The sequence below is a fragment of the Mya arenaria genome, chromosome 11 (assembly GCF_026914265.1).
Source record: "Mya arenaria isolate MELC-2E11 chromosome 11, ASM2691426v1".
Classification (NCBI taxonomy): Eukaryota; Metazoa; Mollusca; class Bivalvia; order Myida; family Myidae; genus Mya; species Mya arenaria.
The window spans coordinates 24325932-24348624 of NC_069132.1; the positions used below are offsets into that span (position 1 = coordinate 24325932).

The 22693-nt window shown below is 36.1% G+C and overlaps 1 protein-coding gene across 1 annotated transcript in view; it reads left to right on the forward strand.

Annotated features, from left to right (window-relative positions):
- The first annotated feature begins 4050 nt into the window (after window positions 1-4050).
- LOC128207518 (xanthine dehydrogenase-like) overlaps window positions 4051-22693 on the forward strand; it is a 29025-nt gene continuing 10382 nt past the window's right edge. The window contains exons 1-19 of the mRNA XM_052910468.1: window positions 4051-4125; window positions 7498-7643; window positions 8612-8781; window positions 9551-9711; window positions 10026-10164; window positions 10438-10663; window positions 10964-11049; window positions 11214-11366; window positions 11584-11686; window positions 13461-13600; window positions 13986-14096; window positions 14394-14460; window positions 14840-14940; window positions 15631-15798; window positions 16626-16748; window positions 18348-18455; window positions 18871-19078; window positions 21358-21437; window positions 21620-21729. Coding sequence (XP_052766428.1) covers window positions 4088-4125; window positions 7498-7643; window positions 8612-8781; window positions 9551-9711; window positions 10026-10164; window positions 10438-10663; window positions 10964-11049; window positions 11214-11366; window positions 11584-11686; window positions 13461-13600; window positions 13986-14096; window positions 14394-14460; window positions 14840-14940; window positions 15631-15798; window positions 16626-16748; window positions 18348-18455; window positions 18871-19078; window positions 21358-21437; window positions 21620-21729 — 2438 coding nt within the window. The 5' untranslated portion in view covers window positions 4051-4087. The remainder of the gene's footprint in view (window positions 4126-7497; window positions 7644-8611; window positions 8782-9550; window positions 9712-10025; window positions 10165-10437; window positions 10664-10963; window positions 11050-11213; window positions 11367-11583; window positions 11687-13460; window positions 13601-13985; window positions 14097-14393; window positions 14461-14839; window positions 14941-15630; window positions 15799-16625; window positions 16749-18347; window positions 18456-18870; window positions 19079-21357; window positions 21438-21619; window positions 21730-22693) is intronic.

A 22693-nucleotide genomic window follows, 5' to 3' on the forward strand; every position in this document is an offset into this window, starting at 1 on the left:
GGAATGTAACAACATGAAACAGTGTATGAAAATAAAATATCAATAAATGGCAAAAGAAACAAAACTATCTAAAAATGGTGATTTAAGACACTATACACTTTCATATATTAATATAATATTCGTGCATGGTACAACTGTATTATGCGTATTACAACGCATTTGAAAGCCTCAACTATGGAAGCGTCCAGGTGCCAAAGTGAAAAATATTTTCCAGTATACTGTCTCCTAATTAGGAGATACTAACTCACAATTATGACTTACTAAGTCCTAATTACGAGATACTATCTCATAATTATGAGATACTATCTCCTAATTACGACTTATTAAGTCCTAATTAGGAGATACTAACTCATAATTATGACTTACTAAGTCCTAATTACGAGATACTATGTCATAATTAGGAGATACTATCTCCTAATTATGACTTACTATCTCATAATTACGAGATACTAACTCATAATTATGACAAAAACGATGGTGATGACGTTGATGATGATGATGATGATGATGATGGTGGTGGTGATGATGATGATGATGATGATGATGATGATGATGATGGTTGTGGGGATGATTGTGGAGATCAAAATGGTGGTAGTGGTTATGACTGTGGTGATGATGATGTTGGTTGTGATGATGTTGTTGTTATGGTGATGATTAAAATTAGGGCTTTGCATATTACTGTCATTTTTAAGAAAATATTGGACAAGTTGGCAGCCAAGTTGAGCCAAAATGGCAGTTAAAAAAACAAACTTGGAGTGTTCAAATGACTAGTGCATAGAAACACAATAAATGAAAAAAAGAAGTCCATGATGACCCTATTATTAGTTTGAAATGACGTTGAAAATATGTACGTGAAGTTAGCGGCCTAGCGGCCCACCGGCTCAGCGGCATGAAGTTAGCGTCCTCGCGTCCTAGCGGCCTAGCGGCGTAAAGTTAGCGGCCTAGCGGCCTGGCGCCCCAAAATGCTATCCTATTTTCTTAAAAAACAAATAAATATTAACTGAATTTTAAGCACACACTATCACTCTGAGGCGATTATCAACATTTAAAAAAAAATCGAACAAGGAGTCAGCTTTTCAAAGCATGTGAACATGCCTAAAATGGTTTCCTATTTCAAGTATATATTAAGTATGTATACATGCGTTTTCTTTCAAAACTGTAATAATCGCGAGTTAGTATCTCGTAATTAGCACTTAGTAAGTCCTAATTATGAGTTAGTATCTCCTAATTAGGAGATTGTAAGTCCTAATTATGAGTTAATATCTCCTAATTAGCAGTTTGTAAGTCATAAATGTTAGTTAGTATCTCCTAATTATGAGATAGTATCTCGTAATTAGGACTTAGTAAGTCATAATTATGAGTTAGTATCTCCTAATTAGGACTTAATAAGTCGTAATTAGGAGATAGTGTCTCCTAATTAGGAGATAGTATCTCGTAATTAGGACTTAGTAATTACGAGATACTATCTCATAATTAGGAGATACTAACTCATAATTATGACTTACTAACTGCTAATTAGGAGATACTAACTCATAATTAGGACTTAATATCTCCTAATTAGGAGATACTATCTCATAATTAGGACTTACTATCTCCTAATTAGGAGATACTAACTCATAATTAGGACTTACTAAGTGCTAATTACGAGATACTAACTCGCGATTATTACAGTTTTGGAAGAAAACGCATGTATACATACTTTGAAATAGGAAACCATTTTAGGCTGCAAGGCCGCCAGGCCGCCAACTTCATGCCGCTAGGCCGCTTAAGTGCTCGATCGACTTTTTAAAAGAAAGAAGTTTTTAATTGCTTAAGAGTGATAATTTGGGCATAAAAACAGAATATACATTAAAAAATAGAAGGAGAGCCATGTTCACAGCCTTTGAAAAGCTGGCTGCTTGTTCGAAAAAAATTTAAAATGTTGATAATCGCCTCATCATCATCATCATCATCATCATCATCGTCACCACCACAACCACCACCACCACCACAACCATCATCATCATCATCATCATCATTAACGTCATCACCATCGTTTTTGTCATAATTATGAGTTAGTATCTCCTAATTATGAGATAGTAAGTCATAATTATGAGATAGTATCTCCTAAGTATGAGATAGTATCTCGTAATTAGGACTTAGGAAGTCATACTTATGAGTTAGTATCTCCTAATTATGACTTAGTAAGTCGTAATTAGGAGATAGTTTCTCCTAATTATGAGATAGTATCTCGTAATTAGGACTGAGTAAGTCATAATTATGAGTTAGTATCTCCTAACTAGGACTTGATAAGTCGTAATTAGGAGATAATATCTCCTAATTATGAGATAGTATCTCGTAATTAGGACTAAGTAAGTTATAATTATGAGTTAATAAGTCGTAATTAGGAGATTATATCTCCTAATTATGAGATATTATCTCGTAATTAGGACTTAGTAAGTCATAATTATGAGTTAGTATCGCCTAATTATGACTTAGTAAGTCGTAATTAGGAGATAGCATATCCTAATTATGATATAGTATCTCATAATTAGGACTTAGTAAGTCATAATAATGAGTTAGTATCTCCTAATTAGGAGATAGTATACTGGAAAATATTTTTCACTTTGGCACCTGGACGCTTCCATACTTTACTATTATGATTCATAAATAAAAAAAATCATTGACTTTCATATAACAAATACAACTTGCTTCCATTTGTTAAAAGTGAACGTTCTTTATGAAAAGAATGAAGCAGGTGAATCTACATCAAGAATTGGAGCACTCGTTTGTACATTTATGATTGGTTGAACAATGTATATAACAATACAGTTTGCGCAAGTAAATCATAAACTGTTGACATACACATTTGTTTTATCTCGACTTTTGTTATACAATCCGCATCTAATCATCGAAAAGAAGATACAAGCCGTATATCAGCTATGGCAAGCGATATGTCCCATCGTTCCAGTTTAAAGCTGCACTCTGACAGATTTAAAGATTTGACAACTTCTATTTTTTGTCTTAGAATGAGCATTTTTAAATATCAGCAAACTAGTCATATAAAACTGCTGACAAAAGATCAGATCGCAGTTTTTCATATTTCCGTTCGAAAATTGATGTTGAAATTGAATTTTGAACTTAAATATGAAAATCTTCGATCTGATTTTTTGTTAGCAGTCTTTCTATGCATTTTCGCATAAATTGGTTCGTTTCAAGACAGAAAAATAAAAAGTTGTCAAAACGTTCAATCTGTGAGAGTGCAGCTTCAATAGTTATCCTAGAAGTATATCCAAACGTACTAGCTTGATTTTAAACTGTTCTATACTTAATTCCACTGATTGACAAGTGGTTGTCCGTCAAGGAAATGCTACGGCGCCAATTATCGAAAATATTAAGATCTTACACGAGCCCTTTACACCTATTTTAATCGTTATTAAAGTTAATGTGTACACGAAGCTAACACTCACAAACATGGTACAATAAATAGTATACTTGCTCCTAGCTACTTTTTCCTCCTTATTTAATCCCTTATTTTGACATCATTTACATATTGCTATAAACAATATCATTACATGTTATCTGAAGGAATCGAGGCTTTCAAACCCCAAACCCTCGTCCTGATGGATAAAGCTTTAACATTTGGCATTTTAAATCGCACAACATCAACACTTTAAGAACAAATGATTGCATTGAACAAGCTTTTGAAACTGAAATGATTTTCATATGCCAAGTGTCCCATGCGTCCGTGAGTTTGAAATACATATATACCGGTTTCGGCTTCCTTGAGAGTCCGTGCATCTTGTCAACCCGCGGGGAATGCTATCGACCAATGGAAGGACGGTTTGATATTCTTGCTGTCAAATTGCCTTGAAGTCTCGTGTTTGTTTATTCTTCGGGAATTATTTTTTGAATGCTCGTAGGTGATTTTTCAAACTGCAGAATCTTTGAAACTTATATGGGAACACTGTACAATTTAAATGTCATGTATAGATAACGAAACAAAAAATGGTTAATTTTACGATAAAGGCGATTCATATGACATCTTGAAAGATAGGGACAAGGGTAAGTACATAAGACCCGAACGATCAATGTCAGTGTTAACAATATGGACTCTTACATTAAATGCCCCGTGTGTAATGCTAGGTAAGTGTTATACCGTTTTAAGATAAATATTCTTGAAATGTTTTACTCGTTTAAGTTTTCTTTTCATTTTATTTTTTTACATGTAATAATTTAATACCCTTCCTAATACGTAATTATCTCCAATTTTATGTCAATCGCATTTTTGTAAGTACATGTACAGTATGTGTTTAGAAATGATTCACATTAAATAACACATGAAGTATAAGAAAATTAATGCAACAACCATATGTCGTTTAAAAGGCATGTTCATTTAGATAAGAAAGAGTTTTGTCAGGATATATATCAAATTCACCTCTCAATGACCATTGAAGAAAACTGTCATAACAACATGTGCAATAAGTCAATAAGTCGTTAAATCCAACTTAATTTTGAGTAGAATGTACACATTCTTCCAGTAGCTATGTTTTTGTAAAATTCCGATAGATCTTGTTCCTGAAAAATACATTTTTCCCTCACAGCTACTGAGATATTTTTCTTCTTTCTTCTGCTTTGTTCTTCACCTAAGGCCACACGAAATTGATATATCGTTCCGCGGATTTACCGCTCCTATTTTTTTGAAAATGTAATTTATTTTTGTTGTTGTGCGCCCGCCCCTCCATTTTGATCGCCAAACAAAATAAAATTCGGGTAATAATTTATTTAAAGGCTAAAAATATTCAAGTATAACTTTTCTACGCTAGTTTTCGTGTTTTTGTAAAGGGAAGTTACCGATGCGTAGTGTTTTATACTGTATATCGATCGGTTTAGCATGGGTTTCAATAAATTCAATCAAAATCATGACGGCTTGCGGTATAAACAATGTGGCTCGAAGTTTGGAAATTAAATCTTATTTTTTACAACAAATATGTTTTGTGCATGCTTGAAGTCATTGTTGATCGTCTCATGCACTAAAGGATCATTATTTAAAGCAATCATTATGGAATAAAGCATGTGTATCTGAGACTGTTAGCGATTATATTGCGTAATAAGTGACTCGTTTTGAATGGAAATCGGAATGATTAACTTAGTACTATTTTATTCAAGTCATAATACAAGGGACCGAAATTTTACCTCGTTACGACGATGCTGAAGATGGCAGGTCAACTTAACTGGAACACGAGTCATTGTTTGGTCCAAATTGATGTATCAAGCTCATTTTTTTATCAAATTCTGACAAAACAACAGTTTTGAACAAATATCTTTTCACCAATAGCGATATAAACACTGGTCTGGATATAGCTCAACATAAGTAAGCCTAAGTTTATCACCTTATATTTTGTTTTTATTTGCAGCATAATACGGGATTGTAATGCACTTGTCAATTGTAACCACTGCCCCCCCCACCCCTCGCCCTTGTTCCAGGGGTATACCGGGAACAGCAGAGGCAATGTATTCCGACATTTTCCCAATGTCCATTAGAGGTTCAGTTGAAGATGGCATTAAAATGGGTTTAAGGGCAATTATTTCGAACAATCTTTCTTATTTATATTGAATATAAGGAAAAATATATTTTTCGCTCTTCGCTCGCTTCGGTTTTTATGAAAACTGACAAAAAAATATATATTTTTTATTCGCTCGCTCGCTCGCTCCATTTTTTTTTTGGCAAAAATCCGAGGAACTAAACATTAATTTGGTGTGACCTAAAGAGAAATAAACCATGATAATTGACAAGTCTCGAAAACCGGCTTTATGTAAGAAAAAAAATCTTAGACATGTTTCTACTGACAAGTCACGAAAGAGCCCTCGATTTTTTTTCCACGATGGTGAATGCGTGTGATGAAGTAGCAACTAGAATGAAGATCCAAATGTATACGTTGCTTTGTAAAACCTTTGTTGCAGTGTACTTTATTGAAGTGATTTTGTGAGCAGTTCTTCAAGACAAACACCAATGCTGAATTCGACAGTAAATTTATCGGTTAAATAAATCTGTTATTTTGTAACACCGCTCTCATATTGATGGTGGCTCATTTCGAGTTTTCGCAATTTCGCGGCGAAAGGTAAATCGCGCGACGTGGCATTGAGGAAAAGCGATTAGGAGCGAAGTGGCGGTCCCTTTCACCACGAAAATGCAACAGCACGAAATGGCAGGAATCAGGAATCATATTCATTGCCACAACTTTATTTTGCACGAAGTTGAAACTCGGTTTTCGAGGGGATGTAAATGTCGGCATACGTCGTATTAAGTTGTTTAAAATGCACGCCGTTCTCGCACAAATCGCTCACTTAATCGCCATCGTTCAATGTTCGTGAACGTTAATGTTGTCGTATTTTATCGCCTGGCCAAAAACTCCTTTAACTTTACAGGCGTGAGCATCTTATTTTAGTTAGCAAATAACAATTAAACCTGCTTTTGAATAATGAAAAATGGTTTGTTGTGATTATAAAAAAGATAATTTAAATTTAAAGTCCGCAATTTTTAAGGAATTAAATATTTTACAAATTGTAGATGTAATAAAGGACTTAAAAATATCGCAAAAATGAGTCCTGTTCTTGTCGTCTATAACAACTGCTGTGACATGGTGACAATTTACTATGTTAGATGGGCAACTTACGGTTGTTTCGACATAGTGTGACTAGTTATGACATATCTAAGTGTATTTAATAAAACTGCATAACACTGCGCGAGTTGTTTTTTTCTACCAGCGACTTTCGAGTTCGTCACTATTACGTTGCAACACCCGTAAACGTGTAGCCGCATCATTGTCAAGCATTTATTTTTGCATAAGGTGTAAAAAGATATATACCTTAATACTAAATCAATCAAATCAATAATTTGTAGACAATCAGTTATTGTGTAAATGCTAAAATTGATACAGAGCTAGCTGGAAGCTATACACTATTAATGGCACAGTGGATCGTACTATGTCTTACAAACTTGCCTGAAATCGGACGAATTTCTCGCCCACTGAATACGTAGTTACTCCTACAAAATCCTTCATGTTTTGTACATTTTCGTGTTTATATCGAAAAACTTTCAAGGAAACTCATGCTTAACTCTTACAAACGCATGTAAACAAGTAAATGTCATGCATCATTGTCCCAGAGGATTTCAAAGGAATACGGTATAATTTCCGAAAAAAAGGAGTCCAGACTTTGTTCACTATTCGTAATCATTCTTTGCGACTAAGGGTGCGTTTTTAGTCGTCCTATATCGCCATATGTAGCAAAAAATAGTGCGACAGGGGTCTTGGGAATCAAACATGTAAATGTGGCTTGTATATAACTCTGCCGTCACATGGTATCAATTCCAAAATGAAATGGTTAGCTAAATAATATTGCCTAGCAGATGATTATATGAATGTTTTTTTTTAATTTTTCTGACAGACAACTGACTGATTACACACTGTTCAGAATATGCTTATATGCGTTTTTATTTTATAATTATCCTTGCAGTCACGTGACCACACAGCTGTCACATGACAATGGCGTATTCGCGACCACGTGTGGAAACTGTGGCCATTACTTCAAGTACCGGGCGGACCCACCTTTCACCACCAGCGTCACATTCAAGGTCAACGGCACGGAGGTCACCGTAGCCGGTAACTATTGCTGAAATTAAGGATTAACCTGACGCCAGTACTGACTATCTTTGAAAACCAATGTAATCATTATATTTTGTAACTCTAGCCCAGATTCTTTTTACAACGTAATCTACAGGGGCGAGCCAAGTAGTTACAAAAATGACTATGACCCTTTTTGCGAATGGTCAAAGTACAACATACACTTAACGAGTATCATAGGACGTACAAAACATCATGTACACCATTATCATATACAAAACATCACGTACATATCGTATACAAAACATCACGTACGTATCGTATACAAAACATCACGTACATAGCATTTACAAAACATCACGTACATACCTTATACAATACATCACGTACATACCATATACAAAACATAACGTGCATACCTTATACAATACATCACGTACATACCATATACAAAACATAACGTGCATACCATTCATACACGTTTTCCGACAATATCAATATATCGATGATACAAAAACAACATATATAGCAAGTTGGACTAACAATAGCGCATTTATGCATTTGAACAATTAATACTAAAGGCTTAGACAAACAGCCCTTCGAGGGTAGCCAATCACAATTAACAATGGGAGCAAACGGTTTGATGCATTATTGTACTAACAATATTCAAACAATACAAACTCACACACATAACATCATTGCTTTATTGGTTAATCATCTATCTTGTTATCAATTTGAAATGAAGACATTAAATCATATAAGATATGTATATATTTTTGTGCATTTCTGTATCGTATATTTGCTTGAGTTGAATAGTAAAATAGTTCTTATATTTGTTACACCTTGCACACAAAGAATCATAAATACGAACATGAAAAGTCAATTTCTCCGACCCTTTATTTATTTCTATGAGACGTTGCATGTGATAAATGGCTGTCAAATAAAATATGTGAAGCATAAAATTAAGGAATACAATCACATAAAAGAGCTCTTAATATATTTTACAGCGGACGCGGGATATGGACCGGAAGCAAGCCTGAATGACTACCTGCGCCAGTCGGGAATGTCCCGGGGCACCAAGGTGTTCTGCCGCCAGGGTGGTTGTGGTGTTTGTGTTGTGGTCGCCAAGATCCCCCTTGGCGCTGGACAAACGCCCCTCGTGGCCAACATTAACTCGGTAGGTAGAGGGTTTTTTACGTTTGGAAACTTGATCGGATTTATAAAATCTTTCTACGATATCATACTAAGTTGGTTATTAGGAAAAGCATTGTATTTCCCTTTGTTTTAATGCTTGGCGCCGCTGTTAAAGGGGCTGTACTCCGTATGATTAAACAGCGAAAAAAAACAGAAGAAGAAAATTGTCGAAAACTGACATAAACTTGGTATCGATGTGTACAATGCATTGAAACTTACTAACTGAAGTACTACATAGTTTACAATTAATTTATTTTTCGCAGTTTTTTCGTATTTTTTCATTAAAAAAGATTACTATGTATGTCTTCTAGGTAGAATTCATTCCTTATGCGTGATTGGCTAGTCGATGTTCTCACGTGATATTACCAAGTTAGGTTTATAGCTTAAATATTCCAACTCTTTAGGGTATTTAGCCTTCGTAGCACAGTGGATTCAACACTGGACTGCAACACCGGTTCAAACCCGGTCTCCGACTTGATTTTTTGTTTACATTTTGGCATTATTTTACAATTATGATATCAAAAAGGAAAACATTTTGTTAAATAATTTTCCTGAGATTCTTTACAGAAAAAGCTTTTTTGGGTGCCAATCTGGTGTATAGTCCCTTTATATTGTGGTCGCTTAATTTAGACCACCGGGTAGTGTATGGATCAGTCAAGACGAAGCTACAACGAAATCTGATATAGACCGCACTTATCATTTAATAGTGCAAAACACTTCATTACAAAAAATGTCTGACATTGACTTTTCAGTGCTTAGCGCCGCTGTTTTGCTGTGACGGCTGGGAGGTGACGACCTCTGAAGGTCTTGGATCCGTCAAGACGAAGCTTCACCCCATACAAACCGCTGTGTCGGACAATTTTGGCACCCAATGTGGCTATTGTAGCCCCGGGCACGTCATGAACATGTATGGGTACGTATCGCTGTAAGTCAGAGAAGCTCGCATTTTCCGGAATGTGCCTTGCGAGAGCCAGTCATTATGCCATCTTAAGGATGTTTGCAATTCGTGCTTAACATGTATATACTTATTATAATAAACAAAAGACGTGGAACACAGAATGTACGTGTATTAAAGTATGCAGATCAATGGCACTACTGTTTTGAGAAGTTGTTAAGTTTATCCCATCCAAATCGTTCATTAAGCTTATTAAACAAATCATTGAAGAGCCTTTGACTGATAATCGGTTCATTCTTATAATTCACTTATAATATACACTATTTACACAGGTTGATGCAAAAGTACCCTAATATGGACAAGCAGTTCGTCGAAGACAATTTTGAAGGCAACCTGTGTCGGTGTACCGGTTACCGGCCAATACTAAAAGCTATGAAATCCCTGGTTCCCGACACAAGCTCCGATATCGAGGTGAGGAATACTGATGATTCGAATACAATATTATAGAAAATAATTCACGGGATTTAAATTTAACATTTCTTTCAACAAACATATAAAGTTCATAAAGTTACTTCGCTAACATCGATGTAACTAGGCATATGCGTGTGCTGTCGTCTGTATGCTTGTAAATTGTCTTTTATTTGTCACTTGCTAGAGGTTTCGGTGCTACTATAGATAAACATATGGTGACTTTTTACAATATCGGTGCACCACGCTTCTGTCAAATTAGAATCCATTATATAGGATATTACCGCAAAACTGTGTAAGATGACTGGTCGCGCTTGCTCCTCGAAAACTGGCGCGTCCTGTTCCGGAAGTTGCGGAGATTCACGCGGGGCTCATAGACCCATCCGACTGGCGTTTGGAGCCACTCGCTGGGAGAAACCGATGACCATGGGGGACCTACAACACGTACTGGCCCAAGTCCGGGGACAGAAGTACCGCATCCTTGGCGCCAACACCGGAACCGGTGAGTACCGATTGAATTTAGTTAAAAAAGTATGCTAGTGACAGTTAGGTCTGTGAGGTTTGTATTCATATAAAATAAAATCGAGTTAAAATCGTCACTGTTTCTAAACGTGTTGAATTTCAAATTGTAAATTACGGAATTCGTCTTTTTCTATTTCCATGTTCAAGTGTAAACACTACAGGACTTTTAGGCGAAGTTGGTTGCGAAAATTGAAAACAAACAACTCAATATGGCATCTTCACCAAGTGAAGAAGAAATACGTTACGGCAGTTTTGTTAATCCAATGCCTTATTTTGCCAGGCTACTTCAAGCAGGAATCGTGTGACAACTTTGACGTGGTTATTGACTGTGCTGGCATTCCGGAAATGCATGTCAACACATTTGACGTACGTTTATATCATTTTGTTATAAATTTAACATTAATAAAACGTAAGTTGTATACATTCAAATAGTATTGAATAACAAAGCCTTATCTGAATGTGAACATTTGTTCTCCGTTTGTAGTCATTTCGGCTTACACTACATGTATGACTGCTTCCTTCATTTTAAGGCGCAGACTAACACATACACGATGGGAGGCGGACGTACACTTACGGACCTTATGGACATCTTCCGTGCGGAGGCCGCTAAATCCACCGACAAGGGGAACTTTAACGAGCTGAAAAAGTACCTGTACAGGGTCGCCTCATCGCCTATCAGAAACGTACGGAGTTTTCATTGTAATTTGATTAAGAAGACGACTTACTTTGTTTTTAAAAGCACGTCTCTGTATAATGACTGATGCCACTGATGGTCTGTAAGCTTCCCATGGAAGTACCCTTGGTGTCAAGAGGTTGTAAGCCACAGGTTTAATACCACGTAATATGCAATTTCAAGTTGTACGCGTAATGTTGACCCTTATTGATGACGTCCTATTTCAGCGTGGTACCTGGGCAGGCAATTTGATGATGAAGAACAAGTACCCCAGCTTCCCTTCTGACGTCTTCAATATCATGACTGTTTTAGGGGCTAAACTCACCGTCGGTATGATCCATGATATTTCATTCAGTTGCAAATTATTATCTGTTAAGGGCTCGTTATTAGTTTTCTTCTTTCATCACAGTCTTACCCGTAGTATGCGAAGACGACTGCAGTCAAGACATATTAAATAAAACATTGAATGAAAACTTTTTAGTATTATAGTTCCTAGCTACAAACGTCGTAACTGTTATATAAGTGTATGTACTGAGACTGAGCTGCCTTGCGTTCGTTAGGATATCTCAAGCCCATATAGGCTTCGGCTATCTGTACCTTAACTATTAGTAAGGTCATTAATATATAACATACACCAACAAAATAAAGTCCATGAAAACCTGGAAAAGGTTTTATGTAAAAATGCAAACATTAAAATATTACCAATTTACATATCCTTCAGCTATTCCAACCCACATTGACACGAACCATCTCGTACCAAACCCCTACCTCCTCGAACGTTTTTGTTGAGATGTTGAACACGTATCGAATAAGTTTCGTACTTCGTCGAGACAGTTCTTAAAAGGTCGTAGAGTCATTGAAATGTATCGCAGATATGTCGTAGAAATATTTCCGTCCTATATTGTGAAATGACTTACGGTAGTAAGTTCGATACCTGAATGTTTTTCAAATATCGTACTTTTATGAGGCGATCATTTAATCATAGTAATACCCTATGTGATGCATGCTCCGTAGTATTCATTCTAACGTGTATATTGAACAGTAAATATAACATTTTATGAAGTATTCCGTACTACTTTTCCTTATCTCAACACTTGTGTGCCTTGAACTGTTAATACATTCATACAGAAATTTCCTTCTGATACTAAATAGTATTTTGTCCGTTTTCAAGTCGAAATTTAACGTATCTTTTCGTATAGCCTCACTTCCGAACAACTGAACAGAACTCCAATAAATTCGTAGTAAATTGAACCATATTGTTGTTCAAAACCCATACATTACATCAAATTTCTGTAGTAACTAAGCATTAGAATAGAATTGTACAAATGTCGAAGAAACTCATGCAAAGTAAAAAAGGTGTCGTATCTATGATCAAATATATCGCTGAGTTATCTTAGAGCAGGTGTACAAACGCTCATGTCAATTTAGATCTAGAATTTTGCCATTGAGAGTGAAAACTGTACGCTATATTGGGGAACCATTGGATCAGAAAATGTGCAGATTATGCCAGCAAAATCATATTGAGGACGAGAAACATTTTCTTTTTGAATGCAATCGTTACAGTGATCTACGTTTGTTACACCTGAACGAAATAATTTCACGTCAACTAGTCGACCATGATATAGACAGTAAATTATCCATTCTAATGTCCTCATACCCTAGGAAACTATCCAAATATATTGTAAATGCCTACCTGAAAAGACGAACTATTATGTACTCTTAATGTGATATTTGATCATTTAACTATCGCTCCTGGAACTCACATTGTATCTGTAATACCAACTTTGTTATGTTACTAGTCAATTTATGTTAATTACCTTATGTTACTTACATTACACTTAACATATGGTGGCCTATAGACCCAACGGGTCGGGTGCAAATGTTTGTACATATGTAATTACTACTTTGTTTGAATTGCACATGTCACAATAATAAACAATTTACTTACTTACTTACTTATAACGGGAATATATGATGAGTCCTGTCCCGCTGTATGTCTCGCACTGTCGTGACAGTGTGGGCGATATATAGCCTTATGTTGTTTAAAAAAGATATTTTCAATTAGCGTTGAAATACTAATATAGAGTTGTCCCCATGAGTTCAGGCCAGACGCCCAACGACGTGCTGACTGTAGACACGTTCTTCAAAGCGGACATGACCGGGAAGGTTCTCTCCAAGGCCACATTCCAGACGTTCGGAGCCAACGATGTGGTCGTTTGCTTTAAAGTCATGCCACGATCACAGGTATAGGAGATAGTTTAACAAATGTATAAATGATGCGTTTTTTTATATAGTAAAGAAAACGTTTATAATGTTATAATGACCATTGCTTAAAAATATTAAATAACGGTTAGCAAGATGTTTGTGGTGAAGATATGGTGCATTAGTGAGTAATGTTAACAAGTTTATATGGAAATGAATAATAGACGAAATTTATATATAATTATGTTTTTAATTATTCTTTTATCGGTTGCATTAAATACCACGTGTCTGCTCTCGTCCAGGTTATATTTTTAATTAGGGATAAAACGATACGTCAAAAAACGTAGCTTAATACATAGACATGAAACATACCGCGTCGTACTCTTCGTTACCTTTAAAATGACATTGCCTTTCGCTACTTTCACAGAACAGCCTGGCTCTAGTCAACGCGGCCTTCCGGATGCCTATTGACGCCATTCAGGGTTTCTTGATAACTGGACAGCCGATTATTTCTATTGGTGGCATAAGCGAAACTTTCGTAAGTAATTTTGGAAAAACGTTGAATGAGGCTTTAGTATTTGTTCATAAAGCAATAAACAAGGTCTTTTCTGGCATATTCAGTCGTTATGGCCAATTCATTTGGCTATGTGACTATTGTTTATCATAAATATTAACTTCTGCCGTTAGGTCATTCATTTTTATTTGGTAATAATGTACCTTTTTTTTACATAAACCATATATTAAAATGCATGTTTTAATTATTAAAAGGTTCGTAATTACTATAGTAATTTCCCTATTTCTTTGTAATGACTTTAACAAGTCCTTTGCTTTGTAGCATCGAGCGACAAAGACGGAGACGTATTTGTACGGGAAGCACCTGTCAGCACCTTCCACCATTGCAGGTGATTTGCCCTATCTTCATAATAAAATATCTTAAACTTTATGACTTCATGGCATAAATGTCTGAAGTCTTCTGTAGCTGGCGTAGACTCGGAGCATGGATAAACATAATATTCTAAATCTTAACGTCACTGTTTCTAACATGTTGTTGGCTCCATCAGCAATGTAATAGAGCGTTGTTTATGAATACTCCGCTATTCCATTAAGTTAATGCCCATTTATAATATGCCATGTAACGGTATTATATTTTTACATGAATTAGATGGTATGAACATGTATGCTGAAGGTACTATATTCACAATTATGTTCATGTTACAGTAATAAAATTAAAAAGGAAATACATGTAGTATGCTCCTATATTGATATCGCCATACATTACAGGAGCTTTGACAACGCTGGCGGGCGAACTATTCCCGACCCCAGGGCTGGTATTACCTAGCCCCGAATACCGGAAGACCGTGGCATGCGCACTTCTATACAAGGTTTGCAGGGAAATAATTATAGATGTGTTTAACAATTATTGAAGTATTAAGCGCATTTCAAGCTCCCTCAATCTTAATGTTTGTATTGTACGTGGAATGTTGAAAACACGCGCATGCTATTTAGGTTTGAGGGGAAAAAAACAAGCGCAGCCGTTTGATTAGGACTTTACAAAAGTGCACACCCTTTTTTTTTAAATGAAATTTTCTCTTTATAATAAGACAAGACCAACCGATTGTTAAACCTTTAGTTAAGTATAGACAGTTGATAACATGTATATTGCATGGAGTGAATGTGATCTGCTGTATTTGTATCAATATTCGTAACAACTGTTTCAGCTATACTTTTTCATGACACATTTAAACTTAACTTTTCTGTAGTTATTCTGAACAATTGGCTCATTATTTTATCTAAATGAAAAATCAAGTTGTTTTATTAAACCTAAATTGCATTAAAATGAAGATGATTTTTAAAAGATTTTACTTTCCGATAAATAGTCTGTATTATTTACACAGAAATATACGTATGATGTCATTTGTACTTTTCATGAAATAACAAATGTTTAAACTAAGATTAATACAATGAAGTGAAAATAACACTTTAAAACGTATTCAATGCGTAAAATGAATTTCCGAATTTGGAATAAAAAGCATTCATTATCTGGTTACGTTTTAAGTTCTTCTTATTCTTAGTTCATTCTGAAAGTGTTGGGATCCAATGCGGGCTACAACTTCCGGTCTGGCGTTGACGTACTGCACGACATTCGGCCGTTGTCCAGCGGCATACAAACCTATGATAACAAACAAAAGGCGGATTGGCCTGTTCACAAAGCCGTCAAGAAACTGGAGGGTGACGTTCAGGTAAGATGATGGAGACAAGTCCTAGGTTGAAGTCGAATAGTAATCCGATAACGATTGCTAACATGGGCGGTGTGTCTAGCCGCAAGAACTTACTGTTAGAAAAGCTCACACCAATTTGCGGAATGGATTTCAATGATGTTTACTGTGATTAGGTTTGGTGATAAAAAAACAACCTAGGTTGAAGTCGAATAGTAATCCGATAACGATTGCTAACATGGGCGGCGTGTCTAGCCGCAAGAACTTACTGTTAGAAAAGCTCACACCAATTTGCGGAATGGATTTCAATGATGTTTACTGTGATTAGGTTTGGTGATAAAAAACAACCTAGGTTGAAGTCGAATAGTAATCCGATAACGATTGCTAACATGGGCGGCGTGTCTAGCCGCAAGACTTACTGTTAGAAAAGCTCACACCAATTTGCGGAATGGATTTCATGATGTTTACTGTGATTAGGTTTGGTGATAAAAAAAACAACAGTATTTTTCCTGTAAGTATACAGAAGGTTTTCATTAGGTGATGTAGCTGTGTTCCTGTTGGTATGGCGATCGTTTTTATTAGCTGATGTAGCTGTGTACATTCGCTGATGTGGTCGATGCCTGACACATCATGCTCACCGAAACCCATAATTATGCGTCATGTTGAAAGACTCTATTTAAAAAATGGGAACATTAGTCTTACAGAACAGGGGCCTACAAGCTCAGGGGGAGTGCTAGGCGTTAAGAGATCAATGCATAAATATGTATGCAAATATACGCCTATCATCTAACCATACAACTAGCTCCCATGTTTGTTTTTCTTAAATTAATGTAACTATTCCCTGTATGAAGGTGACAGGCGAGGCGCAGTTTACGGACGACCTGCCTCCACTTCCTGGTCAGCTGTGCGCCGCCATCATCACGGCCACTGTCGGAAACGCCACCATACAGTCCATAGATCCACAACCCGCAATGGTTAGTGTATTTACTTTAAATAGTTTTTATTGTTGTTTTTAAACTTAATTGTTATATTCTACTGTTGCCTATTGACCTGCAATGATCGTAATCTGTATTTCTTCGCGTGCCCATCGTTAAATGTCATATTACTTTATGCGATGTTAGTCAGGTAAGCTACATAAAATCTAAATGGGAAGGCCTGATACACGGCCTCTTAACGCCAGCTCCACCACTTTACGGTGGTGCAAAGAAAAAGAAACGGCTTTGTGCTGTTAATATTTACCATAGAACTATAAGTATCTATCATATGTGTTTGGTTAAGAGATGGGTATTTTTGCAGACCGGAAGTGTGTTAATGGTCATGTGACCAGTTCTGGAAAAACGCATCTCACACCCCCATGTAAAATGTCACACGCAACAACGCGCCACTTCTTATATATTTTATTGTATGGTTTATGAAATGTACATTATTGCATTTCAATAAAGCACAATCAAATGATTAGGTATGCAATTAATTAAGATAGATAATAAATAATCGTAAAAACGCGATTTAAATAGTTACTATTTGACATCAATAGTGATTTAAAATTACTGCGCTTTATGACGTCAGTAAACAAAATTTCAAGCGCTTTTTGGTAAAATGTACAAAAGTGCGTTTCTAAGTCAATTTTCCACAAATTGATAATTTTGGATATGCAAGAAAACATCTCAATCACGTTTTTTTCCGGTCCGGATCGAAAAATCCGTCCCTCGGTCACGCTGCGTGGCCGGTAACTCGGCTTTCGCGCGTGCACTCGGGTCGGATTTTCCTCTCCGTACCGGACACACATGATATATACTTATAGTTCTATGGTAAAATTAAAGCACCTAGCCGTTTGTTTTCGGAATAGTTTTCAATAAGGTTAAGGTAGTTTCCGCACGTAGTATGCATAATCAGCATTATGTTCAATAAATGATAAACATAGCAACTTATGATGTATTCATTCTAAAAACTTTTTATATTACTTCAAGCACAAAACATACTCGATAGCGCCACCACTAGGACAACAGCGCCACCACTTTTATTAATATGTGCTTATTTCCTTTTTAAGAAGTGCTTGTCAGTCTTGTTGTGTTCCGACATAGGTACTATGCATACCAGTTATGTTTGCATGCATGAGAATGTTCCTACAGGGTGTGAAAGCACCGAATTGTACTTGCTATGCAATCAGATCTCAAAATATGCACAAGTCCGATTTGGGAGAAAAGTTCCTGGCACCACAGTTTGCACAATATTGAAACGAAATAGTAACCAGCTTTCCGTATAAGTGTTCTTGCACGGTACCACATTCTCCGATTTTTGAAATATGTCCGTTAAATGAAATTATCAAATAAAATATAAATCGTACTCACATTTGTTCATGTAAACATAGGGCACAGCTCCACCACGGAAGTGTCGACAGCTCTTTTTCTTTGCACCACCGTAAATTGGTGAAGCTGGCGTTTAGAGGCCGTGTGATAGAGATTATTGTACAAATCCGTGAAACCACTATTTCTTAACTAAGTAAAATCATAATATTTACATTATAAAGCTTTTGCAGTATATTTTTGAAGCCACTTGTGTCCTTGTTACATCAGACTGTTCCTGGTGTTGTTCGGGTATTGACGGCACTCGACATTCCTGGGGCGAATGATATCAGAGTTCCCCAGCTGCTCTCACCAACTGGAAATGTTGAACTGGAAGAGGTACTCACTCTTACGTTTCGGCTGCACAATGAAATAAGTCATTAATTCTAAATGTATTTGAAACAGTTAAAATATATTTATATTAATATATAGACAAATATTTTGTTTATTTTGTTTGGGCTGTTCTATTTATTAACTCGCATGCATATTTAAATTGTTGTTTTGCAAATACTGTGTAAATGGTCCTACATTACTTTCACTAGCCTTTATCTTCAGACATCTGTGATGTCGCTTGTATAAGCACTAGCTATGTTTTGAACGAAATTACATTTTAAAATTATAAATCAGCATATCGCTGACTATCTTAAGTGTTTAACCATTGCATATAAAATTACTTTGTGGTATAAGAAGTTGTTATTATATATCGTGCGACTAACAACCAATTTCCATTTACGTTCTTACCTTTTGTCCGTAGCTTTTCTGCAGCGGGAAAGTGATGTACTACGGACAGCCAATAGGGATGGTAGTCGCGGAGAGCCAGACACTCGCCGACAAGGCGGCGCGCCTCGTCAAGGTCAACTACAACTCTATTTCCGCTCCTGTCATCACCGTGGATGATGCAATCGCCGCCAAAACCTTCTTCCCGCAGCCCACTCCGCCGATTGTTGTTGGTGACCCCGATCGTAAGAATAAGGAATATTTTCATAGAAACACATATCTTCCTTAAACAATTACTCGCTTATTCTTGCTTGATCCTGTAACTTGCATACAAACTGGTTCAATAACAAGGTGCCGTGTCAATATTTGAGTTAATTATTTGAGATATTATAGTTTATTTGAACAGTTAATGTTTACCTACAGTCAGTTGGTCATGTGACCAACGTTTTAATAAAAAATGTCAGAGGAAAAGCACAAATGATGCTTCAAAATATTTTCAATAGTCCGCAAACAACCAACAATCAAACGCCCAGAATAATCCATCAATCTGCATGCTTTTGACACTGACAAAAAAATTCGGCAAGAAAATGGGCACTTAGCCCACCAGCAAATGCTGAAAATTATGCAACATTCAACGATACTTATTGCCATTTCTGTGGTGAATGACAAAATCATACTCACAACAGAAATGAATTCTGTCTTTGCCGATGCAGTTCTTTCATCACTTTATTTGTTGATATGAACACGAATTAAATCCATTGAACATGTGTAAACATTCGTGATCTTGAAACTTAACCTGTGAAGTCTGTGACTGTTAAGATAATGTTTGGTGACTGATCCACGTTAATGCACTTGTAAAAGCTTTTATGTTTTGAATTGATATTGACGTATTAAAATGCAATGATTTTAACTTAAAACGTAATAAATAAAATTGAAAATGTCAACAGAAAAAAACAGTTGCCACACCCTTTCTTAATGATACTTGATACTTTTAAGGTATTTCATCGTGTTTTAATAAACAAAATAACATGATAAATCGAATACTAGGCTAGTGCCGTGGATGGAGAAAGTTGATCTAGCTCGGCTTAGGAATTCTACCTTGCCAGATATATTTCCTTCATCCATGGCATTAACATAGTATTCTCTACTTCCAGCTGCAGTAAGCAGTGACCAGGTTTAAGTAAAACTGGCATAAAGACACGCAAAGTATTTTGTTCTTGTTTACAAGAAAAGCGTACACTTACATAAAAACAACCATAATACAATGTGTCATTGAAGTATTTAAATAGAAACGCATACTTGTTTAATAAGAAAACACACCTCACATTGTAATTGTATTTCTATTTAAAAAAATAAAAACATACATTTAAATGAACCTAATGCTCTGCGATATAAAGTCTAAATCTGTGGACCATTCGAATTTCAAATATACACTTCTTTATAATAATTCATGTTTGCTGTGAACATGGCACAACAAAATCACGCATGTAACGTTACTGTTCACTGTATGTTTGAGGCAAGAAAGTAATTTCCACACAGTGAAGTTATTCACAGCGTACTATTGTTGTTCGCCAATGACAGTCGAGGTTTTATCCAATTTACAGTAGCTCCATATCATGTAGAGCAGATCTGACAGTAAAAAACAAATATTTATTTTGTAGAGAGTATTTTCTTGTTCTACGTGACTTGGTGCAGTCGTATATTTTACATAATTCCCTGTTCTCTCTGCACATGCACAAAGTAACTATGACCGACAGCTAAGGGTGCCGTTGTTTGGAGGCAGTTGAAGCCTACGGCATGAACCCGAATATAACAAAAGATGCTAAATCAGCTGTCAAAAAATCGTATTGACAACTATTCAGTACACACTTCTTTCTAGTATACATCCAAGCAAGCACAATTCAGTACCAAAAGGTGCGTTTTTTGTTGTTGAAATCCATTCTCATGCGAAAAAAACACAATAGAATAGCGTAATTGAAAAGAGCATAACATCATTTTAAATGACATTATGATCGATGTCATCCTAGAAACTGTGCTATGTAAACGTACCGAGGTAGTTATAATAATCCGTATATCTACAAAAGAAAAGTACCCTTAAGGTTTATCAGTCGATGAACAATTTAATTTTATCAAGGTTATTTTAGCAAATAAATACATGTACATTATTTCACTTATCATGAATAATAATATGTGCTTGTACTAAAACATTATAACAATGCAACTGAACGTACATGACTGTACGTGAAAACTAATACATGTTGCATGGAGCTTTTCAACAAACACATTTTCCAACAGCGAGTCAGTATTCCGATTTGAAGTTTGCGTCTGCATTATCACCCCCCCCCCCCTCCCCCCCAGGTCACAAGTATCAACAATAAGCATATGATCATAAAAGTTGTTTAAAAGTTGCCAACCTATTTCGTTCCAAAGAGCTGAATGTCGAACATTTCATTAGCAGACATGTCGGGTCTTCCTGTAATAGAGGAAATGTTCATTTAATCTGACAGCTCTATTGCACTTCCAGAGGCGATTTCAAGCGCCGCTCACTCCATCAGCGGCGTGTTTCGAACGCCTGAGCAGATTCACTTCCATATGGAGACTCAGGTATAGCCTCATCACAGTTCATATATTTGATGCGGGAAAATGGTGTTTGACAAGAAGCCCGAATACTCAATATCACGTCATTGCTACCTCATGGGTTAACACGTGCAATACTGGAATGTTTATTGTTAAACGAATACTGATTATAACCAGCTATTCAAATATTTGAAACCACTTTATAACAGGCGACAAACGTTGTTCCCACGGAGGACGGGCTGCAAGTCGTCTCCACAACCCAGTGGACGGACAACACCCAGCAAGCAATCAGCCAGGTTACCGGAATACCAAAAAATAGGTTAGTCTATCATTTGCAATATATACATAGTTCTAAACAATCGGCCCTATGTCTTATGATAATATCAAAAGTCTATATGCCGTACACATATATGACATAACAGGTACATATACAGTCATAATCTACACAGCAACACATTCCAATATTAATAGTATTTTCTTTTATATACACAAAAACCGAAATAGCGTGAATTATTCACTGACATATAAAGGTTAATCAAGTAGAATTAATTGACAATCATCTCACTTTTGTAAAGTTATTACTTCAAAATAAACGTTTGTGATTAGATCACAACGCATCTGGCTCTAAACTATGATCTATTCACCGATAGAGCATGCAAAAGTAAGAACTTTTTCCTTAATGATTTACCGAGATATGCACCGACATCACCTAGACAACTAATCATACACATAAATTTTGTAAATGAGCTACATAATTAACCATAATTTACCATGTACAAAGACTGACTTATCTCAAGCCATTAATAACACGGAAACTACGAAACTAACGGCACATCAAGCAGAGCCCAACACAAAATGCATTAATTATGAATCTGTTTAATGGAACACTGACCAAAGCCCAACATGCCATGAACTATGTGTGGACCTGTTAAAAGGACAGATTGATCAGAGTCCAATACAAAATTCTTTAATTATGACACTGTTTATAGGTACACTAATCAGAGTTTAACACACAATGCAATACTTACAGCCTTGTTAAAAAGCACACAGATCATAGCCTAACACACAATGCAATAATTATTGACCTGTTTATAGGTACACTAATCAGAACTTAACACACAATGCAATACTTACAGCCTTGTTAAAAGGCACACAAATCAGAGCCCAACACACAATACAATAAGTATTGCACTGTTTATATGTACACTTATCAGAGCTTAACACACAATGCAATACTTACAGCCTTGTTAAATGGCACACAGATCAGAGCCCAACACACAATG